This window comes from Alexandromys fortis, unplaced genomic scaffold (genome assembly GCF_014885135.2).
Source record: "Alexandromys fortis isolate MF-2015 unplaced genomic scaffold, M_Fortis_MF-2015_v1.1 scaffold_56, whole genome shotgun sequence".
In the NCBI taxonomy this organism is placed as follows: domain Eukaryota; kingdom Metazoa; phylum Chordata; class Mammalia; order Rodentia; family Cricetidae; genus Alexandromys; species Alexandromys fortis.
In genome coordinates, this window is record NW_026067935.1 from 1,095,012 (window position 1) to 1,109,982 (window position 14,971).

The window sequence follows — 14,971 nt, forward strand, 5'->3', positions numbered from 1 at the left end:
TTTTGTTTTGTTTTCAAGAGAGGGTTTCTCTGTAGCATTGGAGCCTGTCCTGGAACTAGCTCTTGTAGACCAGGCTGGCCTCGAACTCACAAAGATCCGCCTGCCTCTGCCTCCCGAGTGCTGGGATTAAAGGTGAGCGCCACCACCGCCCCTTCAGATAAGCATTCTTGCTGCTTTTCCAGAGAACTTGAGTTCAGTTCCCGGTATGCCCATCAGTAAGTCACTTTATGTAGCATTGCAGGTGACTGGTCTAAACTGGATCAGAGATGAAACCACAGAACAGCAATTGCCCTCACCGGTGTTAGAAATCATTACTGGGGGAACTCGGGACCCTCTCCAGCCTTTCTATCCCCAGTGCAGGGCAGGGCGAGAAGATGAGAGAATGGCCTTGGCATCCACGTACCCTTCAAGCCCCCTCGGGCCGCAAACTCCCACTCCTCCTCTGTGGGCAACCGCTTTCCCCGCCATGCACAGTAAGCGACAGCATCGTTCCAGCTCACGTGTACCACCGGAAGCTCCAGTTTTTCTCGGATGCCAGAGCCGGGACCTGCAGGCTGACAGTCAAGGCAAAGTGAGACAGACTTCCGGGATCTAGGGGAAAGGCTGACAAAGGCTTGGCTTGCGGTGCCTCGGTTCAGCTTTTGCACGAGGTAGCGGGAGGAAGTCGGGAACAATGACTCAGTGAGTGAGAAACAGGATCATGGCTGCACACACCTGCCATTCCGGCACCCAGAAGGGTGAGGGAGGGGGAACCTGGCTACAGAGTGAGACGCCATGAGAGGACGAAGAAGGGGGCCAAAAAGACAGATTCGTTAGCAAAGAGAGCAGCAGAAAACATGGAAAAGAATTAGCGCAGAAGGAACAGGGCTACTCTGAAATGTCCTAGTCACTCTTTAAAACAGCACTCCTGCCTGACCAGGCACGGTGGTGCACACCTTTACTCCCCGCACTCAGAGGAAGAGACAGGCAGAGCTCTGAATCTGAGGCCAGCCTGATCTACATAGCAGGTTTCAGGCCAGTCAGGGCTACACAGTGAGACCCTGTCTCAAAAACCAAACAGATGAAAGCAGCCCGGTATCCTTGGTGTTTTTTAGGGACTTAGGGGTTCAGGGAAACCACATTTCCAAGAATGAAACTCAGTAGTCGCAGAAAATGAGGCAAAGGAACCAATACTCACCTGCCTCCAAAACGCCCTCTGCACTGGTAGCCACCAGAGAACAGACTGCAGAGACAGAAATAGCATGAGGGCTAGACGATCTGACCCAGCTAAGAACCCTTCTCAACTAGCCAAAGTAGAACACAGACTGTGGGCTGTGGATGGACTCCTTTTGTTGTTGTTTTCTTGTTTGGGGACAGGCCTCACTCTGTAGCCCTGGATGGACCCGAACTGGTACTCACTATGTAGACCAGGCTGGCCACAAACTCAGAGATCCTGAGTCTAGGATTGAATGCATACTCCACAACACCTGGCTATGGATGGAATCTTTTTCAAATGATACTCTGGGGTTGGGCACACAGCTCAGTGGGCAGAGCGCTTGCCCAGCATGCCGGAAGCCCTGGGTTCGGTCAGGTCACCAGCACTGCGTAAAACCCAGTACGGTAGTACACACCTGTAATCTAGCAAAAGGAGGCAGAGGCAGGAGGATCTCTGCGAATTCAAGATCAACCTGGTCTACAGCGTGAGCTGGAGGCCATCTACATAGTGAGACCTTGTCTTAGAAAACAAACAATCAAAACACCCCCCAAGCAAAGCCAAAGTAAGGAGAGTCAGTCTCCCCACCCCCCCAGTCCTGGACACATGTTTTTTGCACAAGCTAGTAGGAGAGCCCTCTGCCCCTGAGCTACATCTAGACCCTATTTATTTATTTATTTATTTATTTATTTATTTATTTTTTGGTTTTTCGAGACAGGGTTTCTCTGTGGCTTTGGAGCCTGTCCTGGGACTAGCTCTGTAGACCAGGCAGAGATCCGCCTGTCTCTGCCTCCCGAGTGCTGGGATTAAAGGCCATCGCCCGGCTATCTAGCCCCTTTTTAGAGATTCCATTTTGAGACGAGGTCTCCCTGAGTACTCAGGCTGCCCTTGACCTTATTACCCTGCCTCAGCATCCCAAGTAACTGCGCTTCCAGGCATTCACTATCAGGCCTGGCGGTTTCCACCCTGGCTGCTAGGGTTAAGTGTGTATTCATTCTCTCTGGCTTCCACTGGGCGCTGACCCCTCCCGCTTCCCTCAGAAGACTCTGCACACCCCCTTCCGCCCCGTCCCGTGACCAAGCTCTCTCTCACCGGCATCTCATTTGCTTGATTTCTAAGCTCAGGGGGCACAAAATCCTCAAAGACGAAACTCCACCCGAAGGTCTCTGCCTCGGTCCGGAACTTTTTCTCTCGGACAAATTCCCTGGGAAGAGACAGTTCACTTGGCAGCTAGGGCTCCACGCCCTTCCCATTGCTCTGGGGAGCCTTGTTCACAAAATTAGCCTGATACATGTGAGAAAGTTTCTTTTTTCTTTTTTTTTTTCAGACATTAAGACTTTATTTCACATATTCTCTTTTTTCTTTTGTCTATGAAAGCTACTTTTTTCGTTTTTGCTTTTTCAATCAAAGACAGTTTTTCTTTTTCTTTTTTTTCTATTAAAGGAGTTAGTTATGCCTGTCTCGAAAAACCAAAAATAAACGAATAAAATAGGATTTCCTTATATATATTCTCCTGTCCAGTATTCTCCTGCCTGAGTGTTGTGATAACTCTAGTCTGTGAGTTTCATTGTTTTAGACAAGGTCTCATTGGCTGGACTGGGACTCACTACTTAGAGCAGGGCTGGTCTTGAACTCAGAGATCTACGCCTCTTCCTTCCTGGGATTAAGGGCATATGCCACTATGCCTGGCTTAGTTCTGTGAGGTTTTTCTTTTTTTTTTTTTTTTTAAGTTTAAAAAAATATTTCATCTCATTAGTTTCATTTATGTGTGTGGAGCGGCAGGATGCACCATATCCAAGCAGTCTTCCTTCAGCGTTTTCTTGGACCTTACAAAATAAATAAAAGCATGTAATCACATCTACACACTTGTAGCCTCAGCAATCAAGAGGCTGAGAAAGGACCATGAGTTCCAGACCAGCCTGAGCTAAAACAGGAGACTGTCACTAAAACAAACCAAGAAAGTATGCATTTGCGATGATACTATAACTCAAAAGACAATTGTATCAATCACTTCCAAAATTTCCAACTGTCTCTGCAATCATTTGTTTTTATGGCATTTTCTTTCTGAAAATGTCCTCTAGGCTTATTTATCTTTTGAGACAGGCCTTCTCTATAGATCAGGCTAGCCTGAAACTCACACAACCAATCTCATCTTCACCGCATAGTTGTGTCTCAGTCTCCCCGGCGCTGGGATTCTAGCCTGGCACCACCACTCACCGCTCCAAAGGTGTCACATGGAGCTGGACAGCAGAGTCTGGCTCTGGCTCTTCTTGACTAGCACTGTGCATCAGATTTGTCTCCCCCCCCCCCCCAATCAGTATGTTTTGCTTTTATTTACTTACTTATTGATTTTTTGGGCGTCAGGGTCTTTCTGTGTAGCCCTGGCTGACCTGGAACTTGTTTTGTAGACCAGGCTGGCCTTGATCTCAGAGACCCACCTGTCTCTGCCTCCTGAGTGTGGGGATTAAGGGTGTGTGCCACCATGCCCAGCTGCATTTGTTATTCTTAAAGAGAAGCCAGGTTGGATTCCCAACACCTGCATGGCAACTCGCAACCTTCCGTACCTCCAGTTCCCGAGAATCTGACTTTCTCTTCTCACGTCTGAGGGTGCCAGGCATGCATGTGGGTGCACATACAAGCAAACACTCATGTACAGAATTTAAAAAATAATAAATGAGGTAATTTTTTTTGTGATTAGTAAGATACTTTTCTATTTAACATCTTTACTTTCTTTTTTGGTTTTTGGAGACAGGATTTCACTGGTTGAGTAGCCGGAACTTACTCTGTAGACTAGACTAGACTCAAACTCAAGAGATCCACCTGCGACTGCCTCATGAATGCTGGGATTAAAGGTGTGCACTACCACCACCCAGCTTCTATTCAATGTCTTACAGCTATCTCTTGTATCAAAATTTATTTATTTTTGAGACATGAAGATTAGATTAGAAAAGACCAGCACCCTTACCTCCCCTGCAAACAAAACAACACCAAAACTTGAAATACCTGAAATCTTTATTGGTGACGGGAAACACGTCAATGGCGAAGGATTTGACTGTCACTTCCCGGGCAGGCCCTTCGCCGTCTCTGCCATCTGGAGCATCGGTCCCCATCAAAAATCGCCCACCTGGCAGCTGCACCATGGCAGTAGGAGCCTGAGCACTTCCTGCAGAACAGGACAGGTAGGAGCAATGCATGCAGATACATGTACATAAATCTTACCACCTCACCATTTCCCTTTAAGGCCTTTGTTGTTGAAATGGAGCCTCACTCTGCAGACCTGGGGCATCTGGAACTCACTATATAGACTGGGCTGGCCCCAGACTCACAGAGTTTCACTCGCTCCTGACTCCTGAGTGCTCAGACTGAAGATGTGCTCCAACATACCCAGCTTTTTAAAAAGTATTTTATCTTATGAGTGTTCATCTGCATGTATATAAGTGTACTCTGTGTGTGTGTGCCTGGTACCCACAGAGGTGAGAAGGCACTGGGTCTCCCCTTCCCTTCAACCCTGGGCTGGCTTGGAACGCACAGAGATCTGCCTACCCTTGCCTCTCAGGAATTAAAGGGATGAGTGACCACACCCAGACTTTCAGGGTGCTGTATCTAGCCCTCTTCTCATTCTGACACAAGTCTATCCATTTCAGGAATAATTCCAAGGGGTCGACATGAGTAAGTAGGGAAATACCAATTAAAATGGAATTAAATATCCAACAATTACAATATAAACAAGCAAATTAAAATTTTAAAAATAGTTTTAGGGACCAGGCCAAGTTTCTGTCCTTTGCTAATATCTGTACACACGGTACACATATACACAGAGGAAAAAAAGCCCCCTCCCCCCTTTAAAGTCCACTGATGGTGGTGTACGCCTCTAATCCTAGCATTTGGAGCTGGAGACATAGATATTTGTGATTTTGAGGCCAGTCTGGTCTACATAGTGAGGTCAGCCAGTACTACAGAGTAAGACCTGTCTCAAGAGAAAAAAAAAGTTTAAAAAAGACATATGGGGGCCGGGCGGTGGTGGGGCACGCCTTTAATCCCAGCACTCGGGAGGCAGAGGCAGGTGGATCTCTGTGAGTTCAAGGCCAAGAGCTGCCGCACAGCCAGGGCTACAGGAGAAACCCTGTCTAGAAAAAAAAAAAGACAGATGGGGTGACTCACCTGTAATCCCAGCACTTAAGAACTGAGAGGCTGGGGCAGGAGGACCTTGAGTTTGAGGTTAGCCTTGGCTATAGAGTGAGACTGCTTCAAGAATGAAATAAAATAACGAGTGGATGGTGGCACACACCTTCAATTCCAGCACATGGAGGCAGAGGCAAGTGCATTCCGTGAGTTTCAGGCCACTCAGAGCTACATAGTGAGACCCTGTCTCAAAACACAACAAAATAAAACCTAAGACCATTTTTTTAATGCCTATAATCCCAGCTCTAAGAAACCTGTGGCATCCATGAATTCGAGGTCCGCTTGTTCTTCTACTACACAGAGTTCTAGGCCAGACAGGGAGCCGTAGTTACTCTACCTCAAAGATAAAACAGGGTGCTAGGGGAACGGCTCCGCATGTAAGGACACCTGTTGCTCTTGCAGACACCCCATGTTCCAGCACCCCGTCAGTGGTTTATAACCATGTTTCTTCAGTTCCAGGGATCCTACCACTTTCCTTCCGACCTCCGTGGGCACCAGGCACACTCATGGAGCACAAACATACATAGAGGCAAAACACTCAGAAAGTTCAGTCCAAGCCCTTAAAGGTGCACACCTTTAATCCCAGCATTTGGCAGGCAGAGGCAGGAGGATCTCTGTGAGTTCGAAGCCAGCCTGGTCTACAAAGCGATTTCAAGGACTGTCAGAGCTGTTACACAGAGAAACTCTGTCTCGAAAAATAAAACAAAAAAGTTCAATGCAACCAGTAACTAGAGAAAAAAAAGGTGTATTTAAACAGACTAGGTAGGGTACTGTTAGTTGTAAAGTGGGAAGTGGCATCGGATTTCTGTGTGACTTTGTGATCTTGACTTTTTAAAGCTGACTTTCTACAAATAAAAGCTATGCATCACACGTGAGTGTACCAGCTCAAGACAGGAAAGTGGGATTGGGAGGACAGGAAAACCAGCGTGCAGTACTCTCGGCACTCAGCGGCCCAGGCAGAGCTGCAGACCAGACAGACCCTGCTTCACAAAACCGAAGTGCAGTTTCATGGTGGGCAGCCCCCAGCAAGCGACCCGAGATCCCGCAAAAACCCTCCGAGGCGGAGGCTGCATCTGAAAGGTTGGGTGCCATCCCTTTTCGGGTGCTCAGGAATGGGGTAAACAGGCACTGGACCGAACACTGACCTAGCTGAAGCCTGGGACTGGACAGGAACCACAGCAGAGACAAGAGAGGGAACGAGGTACCCATGCCGACGAGACAGGAATCAACACGCATGCGCTGCTCGAAACCGGTGTCTGGGACTTTCTCACGCCTGCGCACTTGAGGGTGAGCGCCCTGATCTTTGACCAATGGCGGAGCTGTTGGGAGACCCAGGTGGCGCTCCTTGGTAGATCGCCCGCGGGGACCGCCCATGAATGAATTAAACACTGGCTTATCCACTTGGACTTAATATCCTGAAATATTTTGTCTACGTAATGCTAAGGAGTGCGTACGTGCTCACGTTGCTGGAGTTACAGCAGCCCAGTGTGACTGCTGGGAACTGAGCATGAGCAGTAGAGCACTTCTAAATAGCGCCCTAGCTGTCCCGGCACTAGCTCTTAAAGACCAGGCTGGCCTCAAACTCGCAGATATCGCCTGCCTCTGTTGGGATTAAAGGTGTGCCGGATCAACTTTTTTTAGGGGTGTTTTTCTAGACAGGGTTTCTCTGTAGCATTGGAGCATCTCCCTCCTGCTGGGATTAAAGGCGTATGCCACCACTGCCCAGCCAGGTTTCACCTTTTTATTTCACTCATTGTAGAGAATACTGAGGACCCCCACCACAACACTCCATTTGGGAAGATGGCATATATAACCGAACATATAAATACACGGAAACCAAGAGTATTTAGATGAGAAGTTGTCAAAACTTGTGACAGGTATGATGGGAAAATCTAAAACTTAAAAGGTTTGAAAACAGCCTAAAATCGCTGTATTTCACCCGCCGTTTTCTGGCTGTGATCCTTGTAACTGTTTCTGCCGCTAGCGTTCTCAAGCTGTTTGCAAGGGGGCTTCAGAATTGTTATCCCCGCCCCAGGCTCCATGTGATAACCTCAAATTCACTTTTCTGAGGGAAGAATTTTTTAGCAGTTTCTTCAGAAGTGTGGATGATCAAGTACCTTTAAGTATTTATTAGAGACACCATGAAAACCATAAATTAACCACGTGTTTTGCACTGGTAAGAATCATGTTTAACAGAGTTAGTTGGGTAATTTATAATACATCCATCAGCTAAAAAAAAAATCTTTTAAGCTGGGAGGTCTCCTGCAGCCTGAGTTAGAGCAGAATGCCCTGACCTTTTTTTTTCCCCCAAAGTGCTAGGCTTACAGCTCCACTATGCCTTGTTTAGGGAGAAACCATTACAATTTTTCAAGGTACAAGGTAGACAACACACTTAATATGTAATTTTGTATCATTGTAGCTGAAACTTCTTGTTCAGTGTCTGCTTTATGCATACACTCAGTGAAATTTTTTTTACAGTATTATAATTTGAATAGGTGCCAAATGTCCTGTTCCCTTTCTTCAACCGGGACGAGAAATTTTCTTTTCCAAATCACTTGAAGCTTGGATAAAAACGACCATTTCCCCTGTCATCCTGTAGTATTGCAGATGCAGCGACAAGGGAGACTTCTTCAACCTTTCAGGGAAGACATCCCAGCTCTCATGATCTCATCCACCAGGAGAATGTTGGTGGCAATCACAGTACAGGAGTGAAGCAGCTGTTTCTTCACACAGTAGTTATCCCACACACCCATCTCTGCCGCCACCATAGGCTCACCTGCAAAAGACCACACCTTGAAACTACGTATTATCAGATCCCTTTTTTTTTTTCATTTTTCAAGACAGGGTTTCTCTGTAACTTTTTTTTTTTTTTTTGTTTCTNTGGTTCCTGTCCTGGAACTATCTCTGTAGACCAGGCTGGCCTCGAACTCACAGAGATCCGCCTGCCTCTGCCTCCCGAGTGCTGGGATTAAAGGCGTGCGCCACCACCGCCCGGCCCTCAGATCCCTTTTTAAAAAATAAAAATCACATGCATTTTTGTGTTCTGCCTGCATGTTGGTGCTGGGAATTCAATCTGGGACCTCTGGAAGAACAGCCAGTGCTCTAACACCGAGCGTCATCTCTTCCCAGCCCCCATCAAATGTCTTTTTCAAGAAACCATTCTATTTTATAAACAAACCCTGCCAATTCTAGAATAGGAAACAAGGGCCAATTTAGAGTATTTTTTTAAAAATCTTTATTATGTATACAATATTCTGTGTGTATGCCTGCAGGCCAGAAGAGGGCACCAGAACTCCTTACAGATGGTTGTGAGACACCATGTGGTTGCTGGGAATTGAACTCAGGACCTTTGGAAGAGCAGGCAATGCTCTTAACCTCTGAGCCATCTCTCCAGCCCCCAATTTAGAATATTTTTAGGCAGTGTTTTGCCATGTAGCCAAACACGGCTTTCAGGCTTTGTTCCTGCACCTCAGCTCTGGGATCACAGGCTGCATCCTGTCAACCTCAGAATCTTATCATTGACTACTCACCCATTAGTAAGCACCAGATTCCCCCAATGACTGCTCCTCTCCAAAGTATCTTTGGTGTGTGCTTGATCTCTCTCTTTAAAAATGATTTACAGTCAAAGTATTCACAGCTTACCAAACATCTGGATATTCCTGTTCTTGATATGTTCCTGTTGACCTACACTAAATGGGCTTTTGACTCCTCATTCCAGCAATACCTTCTACTAAGTGACAGTATGGACAGTAGGCCTCTTATATGTGCATATTTGTGTTACAGGGAATAAAAGCAGGGATACAACCATGCTACTAGCTTTACTCCACCAATTAAAATATCCACTCTATGCCTGAATCTAGTCAGTCCAGTTATGTGTCACTGGTACCCAATCAGAAGAACATCAAGACCCCTCAGTCTGTCATTTACTCCATCCAGCTCCACCCCCACAATAAGGTGCATTCTCACCTGTGTTCAAGTCCACACCTACTAGTTGACCCGATTCTGAATGCTCAGCTTGAACTTTGACTAGTGTTTCCTGAAGGTCAAATCCAGAGTTCTGTGCAAGAACCTAGCAAACAGATTTAATTCTTGAAAAGACAAACTGAGAATAGAATGTTAAGCCTACAATAAACCAACAGTATTTCCACTTAAATAAAAACCCAGCTGCCCCCCTACCTAGCTGAGGTGGTGATTTGCATGCACGGGGTGAGAACCATTCACGTTCTCGTACAGGGGACAGGCAGGTGTTGTTGACTGACTCTCCAATACACCTCAAGCCCAGCCCCAGCAAAACAAAAGCACTGGTCATAAACCCTCACCATAAATACATACCTCAGAGACGGAGGCCCATCCTTGCACAACCCATACAGACAACGGCTTCCCAGGCTGGCACCATGCAGCTGTCATCTGTCCACTTAGCCTCCCTCCCTGCCATGTGGCTACTGGTCCTTACTTTGTAACAGACCTCCACGCTGGATTTACCCTTTTTTCCTCCACTCTCCTCTGCACAGCTGCAGAGATTTTAAGCTTGTCTGTCATGGGATGTGGTAGGGTGGGTATTCTTCTAAACTCTACAAACACTGCTGGCTGACCTGAAATGTTATGTATATCAGTTGGCCAAGATCAGCCTGCCCTGCCTCACAGGTGCTAGGACTAAAGGCATGTGCCACCCTGCCTCGCCTTGCCTGACATAGTTTAGGAAACTAACATTTATAACCGACTCTAGCCCAAAGGCTGTCAGCAAATAAAACTAAGGTAAATATTCTAACCTTGGGAATAATGAGCAAGGCATCCGCAAATGCCTGCACTCCAAGCTGAGCCCTGCCCTTCACACTGGGCTTGTATTTAACCAGAGCTTCTGCCATTGCCACTTCTATTGCACCAGCACCGGGGACAACACAGCCTGTTGGACAAGGAAAGGAAAAGCTAAGTTATGGAGAAAAAGAGAGAAAACCCAGTAAACACAAAGTTTAGAGCTCATTGTAAGGAGAAACACACACATTAAGCACTTAACTTCTTATGACTTCACCTGTGATTAGTTAGTTATATGCAGTTCACCTGTTCCTGCAGTAGAGATGGAAATGCAGATCTCATATATGCTAGGTATGTGCCATACCAACGGGCAATACCTCAGCACAGACCTGCCTCTTAAGCATCAAAACCAATAGCAAAATGGTCCTACCTAACCATAACTCAGTAATTGATAGCTCAAGAGCCACCAATTTTAATCACTTACTTGTACTCACTTTTAATAATGATATACCATAAAAAACAGCATACCAATCATTTTAAAGGAAGACGTTACTTTTGCATGGTGTCTGGCTGTGTAAATTACTGACTAAAGAACACAGTATTCAGCCATGCCTTTTAGACTTTTAACAAAACACAATGTGAATATAGTGTGGTTCTTACCATCATCAATGGCATTTTTGACAGCCCTCAAGCCATCTCTTATAGCATCCTTGATTTGAGTCAGTGTGTGCTTATTTGGTCCTTTAACCAGCAATGTGACAGAACGGGGATTATTACATTTCTCAATAAAGGTGAACTTCTCTTCACCCTGGGAGAAGAGAAATTGTCAACCCAAGCATACACAGTAAAACCTTGCCTTAAAACAACAAAAAACCAACACATAAGAAGTAAAAACAGAGTAGTATGCAAAGAATACAGGATCGAAGCCGGGCAATGGTGGCGCACGCCTTTAATCCCAGCACTCGGGAGGCAGAGGCAGGCGGATCTCTGTGAGTTCGAGACCAGCCTGGTCTACAGAACTAGTGCCAGGACAGGCTCCAAAGCCACAGAGAAACCCTGTCTCGAAAAACCAAAAAAAATAAAAATAAATAATAAAAAAATACAGGATCAAGTATATAGAAGAGTAATAGGACAGTCATTATTCCAATTATAGAAAACTTGAAAGGGGGGGGAAATGATCACAGGTGCAAAAGAAATTAAAAATTTAAAGTCATATTACATATAAAGCACAAAGATATATCAGGAAATAATTTTTCAAAGATTTATTATGTATATATACTGTTCTGTCTGCAGGTATTCCTGTAGCCCAAAAGTGGGAACCAGATCTCATTACAGATGGTTGTAAGCCACCATGTGGTTGCTAAGAATTGAACTCAGGACCTCTGGAAGAATAGCCAGCACTCTTACCCTCTGACTCATCTTTCCAGCCAGAGGAAGTCATTTTTATCAAAATGGTATAACCACTGTTAAGTTGCTCAGGTTCGGTAAATAACCCTCATGCAAGCAACCTGGAACAAATTCAGTGAAAGAATTCTACACAAGTCGGGTGGTGGTGGTGTATGCCTTTAGTCCCAACCCTTGGGTGGCAGAGGCAGGAGGATTTCTCAGTTTGAGGCCAATCTAGTCTTCAAAGCAAGTTTCAGGACAGCCAGGGCTACACAAAGAAACCCTATCTTTTTTTTTTTTATATTTATTTATTCTGTATGCAGTTAGCCAGAAGAACCAGATCTCAATACAGATGGTTGTGGACCATCATGTGGTTGCTGGGAATTGAACTCAGGACCTTTAGAAGAGCAGGTAATGCTCTTAACCGCTGAGCCATCTCTCCAGCCCAAAGAAACCCTATCTTAAGAAGTCAAAAAGTCCTAGTGAGTTCTAGGTCCAGCCAAGGCAATATAGAGAGAACCTGTCTCAAAACAAATACATGAAATTGTTAAGAAAAGCCAGGAGAGCTGGGTGGTGGTGGCACACACATTTAATCCCAGCACTTGGTAAGCAGAGGCAGGTAGATCTCTGTTAGGGCAGCCAGAACTGATGCAGAGAAACTGTCTCAAAAACCAACCAAACATAACCCCAGCAGCACAGACACTGAGAGAAACAATTAATGAATGGGCCCTCCTGAAACTGAAAAGCTTCTGTAAAGCAAAGGACACGGTCAAAAAGACAAAATGACAGCCTACAGAATGGGAAAAGATCTTCACTAACCCCACATCAGACAGAGGTCTGATCTCCAAAACATAAAGAATTCAAGAAACTGGACACCAAAAGATCACATAATACAATAAAAAAAAATGGAGTACAGACCTAAACAGAGAACTCTCAACAGAGGAAATTAAAAAGTCTAAAAGACACTTAAGGAAATGTCCAACATCCTTAGTCATCAGAGAAATGCAAATCAAAACACTAAAGAGACTTACATAGATCTAATCTACATGGGAAGTAGAAAAAGACAAGATCTCCAGAGTAAACTGGGAGCATGGGGACCTTGGGGGAGGATTGAAGGGGGAGGGGAGCAGAGAAAAATGTAGAGTTCAGTGAATATCAATAAAACTTAAAAAACAAAAACAAACAAACAAACAAAAAAACCCAACCAAACAAAATTTATTAGGAAAAAAAAATCAGATTTTGAGTTTGTAGTTTTCTGCCCAACCACTGATAAACACAATACTCTTGTCTTTAGGAAAATACTTACCAAGGTATACTCATAGACAAGACCTGCATGTCCCAAACATTCAGGATTCAGGTCATCAAAGGAATTCAGAGCCACCCCACCACAAGCAAGTGTCAGCCTGTAACAGTGAAGCACATTATGCAAAAATATAGTAAGCCATGTCGGTTATGTTCAAGAATGTTCAGAATGACACCATGAAAGTGTATTTTTGTTGCTTTGTTCGAGTCAGAGCTTCCTTTTCTATCAGTCCTGGCCTGCCTCGAACCCAGAGATCTGCCTCTTCTCTCCTAAGTACTGGGATGAAAGGCATACACCACCACTGCCCAGCTGAAGAAAGTATTATTTTATTTATTTGGTTTTTCAAGACAGGCTTTAGAGATCTGGTTATTCTAGAAGAAACAGCATTTTAAACCAAATCCCTTCCCATTTACTGTAACTCTCAGTTGGTAACTGAGCTTTTAAATCTCCATTTAAACCTCCCCACCAAGGCTGTCAAAACCTTGACATGGGATGGGATTCTGTGGGGAGAATATTTCTCAGGAACCTTCCTTCTCTCTTGTTCTTATTTTAAAAGCATAGCTGAGATATGTATGCAGACCAATAGGCTGCCTCCTCTCCCCAAGTGTCAGTGTTACAAGTTTGTATGCAATCACACCTAACACACTATTTTCCCTAATTTCTCTAGACAAAAGAAGCAAGTCTTGTTGATGTCATGGCTAAAAATAAATCATGTGGCTGGACATAGTGGTTCATGCCTTTAAATAAGTGTTCAGGAGGCAGGCAGGTTGAGGTCTGTGAACTCGAGGCCAACTTATTATATACTGTGATATGTCGTAATGAAATAAATGGTTTTGTTCAATTAATATAAGCTAATAAAATGCAAAAACAAGCAGACGCGCAAAAAGAATAATCCTAAATCCCTTACAAAGTATGAAGCTGGCTCCACTCACCTCTCCATGTTTCTCCTCTTGGCCCGACGCAGAGCCACAATGCCTTCTTTTGCAAGGGCATCTAAGGAAAAGGGGTCAATCCCCTGAATAAAAATAAAACATTTCAATAGCCTTCACCTTGAAAACAAGCAAGACAAATTCAAAATGTGAAATTCTTACCTTTTGATTAATGACGACAAATCCCTTATCTGAGTCACCACAGACTTTCTTTTTCAGCTCTATTATCTTTTTAACCCTGTCTTCAATGAACTTCCTTTCAGCTTTTACTAGATTTTCTCTCTCTTCTGCACTCTTATAAAAGAACCCAGAATTCACTTCTCTACAAAAGAAAAAAAAAAGCCATATAGAAAGGGGGAGATTTCCATTTTTACCTCAGTTTTAATGGGAGTAAGGGGACTGCATTCGGACGGACACATGGACACATTCTAGGCCAAGTGCTCTACCACCAAGCTATATATAACCCAGGCTTCTTTCTGTCTTTACAGTGGGGGAAATGTCAATGTCCTCCTACCCTGAAGGGTTATGCTATAAACTCACGTATTCTCATACTCCAAAGACACATTGCATGTGAGGATGTAGGCATTCTCTACCCTTTTCTTCATATCAGGATGCCGTGCTCCATGATCCAAAACAAGTCCTCTGATTAAGCTATAAAACAGGAAAATTTACAACACTCCTATTTACATATATTAGGCGAGAGAGACACACACACCAATAAACTTTTATGCAAGCCAACTAATTTCTATAACATCTCGGTAACTTTTCAGTTAAACTTTTGGTTAGAAAGCATGTCAAGGTATCAGGTTACCTACCTTGTATCAGTTTCCGATTTATGTTTCATCTCCATGATCTCAACCATGAAGAGGTCAATGGGTTCATCTTTTTTCTTAATGGCCAAAATGGAGTCTACCACAGCCTATGAGATAACCATTAGATAACTTTAATTTTTAGAGGATGACACACTTTAGTTGACCTTTATACAAGAATAAAGACTGAAGTAATTTATATCTCTAAAACCCGAACTTGCAATCATCTGAAAATTATCATCCTTCCTATTATTGCAAACACAAGTAACTCATGGGCACAGACCTCAAGTCTCAGCCCTTCAGAAGAGGTGAAAGGGCCGGGCGATGGTGGCACAGCCTTTAATCCCAGCACTCAGGAGGCAGAGGCAGGCGGATCTCTGTGAGTTCGAGGCCACAGAGAAACCCTGTCTCGAAAAAC

At 44.6% G+C, this 14,971-nt stretch overlaps 2 protein-coding genes and 1 non-coding gene across 3 annotated transcripts in view; all 3 read right to left on the reverse strand.

The window, feature by feature from the left end:
- Sumf2 (sulfatase modifying factor 2) overlaps window positions 1–6,662 on the reverse strand; it is a 23,742-nt gene extending 17,080 nt beyond the window's left edge. Inside the window, exons 1-5 of the mRNA XM_050146486.1 lie at window positions 6,520–6,662; window positions 4,196–4,355; window positions 2,285–2,396; window positions 1,178–1,222; window positions 404–554 (exon numbers count right to left, since the gene is read on the reverse strand). Of these exons, the coding sequence (XP_050002443.1) occupies window positions 404–554; window positions 1,178–1,222; window positions 2,285–2,396; window positions 4,196–4,355; window positions 6,520–6,610 (559 nt within the window). The 5' untranslated portion in view covers window positions 6,611–6,662. The remainder of the gene's footprint in view (window positions 1–403; window positions 555–1,177; window positions 1,223–2,284; window positions 2,397–4,195; window positions 4,356–6,519) is intronic.
- Window positions 6,663–7,483: 821 nt separating this feature from the next.
- Cct6a (chaperonin containing TCP1 subunit 6A) overlaps window positions 7,484–14,971 on the reverse strand; it is an 11,143-nt gene continuing 3,655 nt past the window's right edge. Inside the window, exons 5-13 of the mRNA XM_050146428.1 lie at window positions 14,560–14,663; window positions 14,285–14,395; window positions 13,907–14,066; window positions 13,748–13,830; window positions 12,819–12,915; window positions 10,787–10,934; window positions 10,144–10,277; window positions 9,341–9,443; window positions 7,484–8,150 (exon numbers count right to left, since the gene is read on the reverse strand). Of these exons, the coding sequence (XP_050002385.1) occupies window positions 8,005–8,150; window positions 9,341–9,443; window positions 10,144–10,277; window positions 10,787–10,934; window positions 12,819–12,915; window positions 13,748–13,830; window positions 13,907–14,066; window positions 14,285–14,395; window positions 14,560–14,663 (1,086 nt within the window). The 3' untranslated portion in view covers window positions 7,484–8,004. The remainder of the gene's footprint in view (window positions 8,151–9,340; window positions 9,444–10,143; window positions 10,278–10,786; window positions 10,935–12,818; window positions 12,916–13,747; window positions 13,831–13,906; window positions 14,067–14,284; window positions 14,396–14,559; window positions 14,664–14,971) is intronic.
- LOC126504367 (small nucleolar RNA SNORA15) lies at window positions 10,609–10,738 on the reverse strand. The gene has a single exon (XR_007592566.1). It is a non-coding gene; the product is annotated as a small nucleolar RNA SNORA15 (small nucleolar RNA).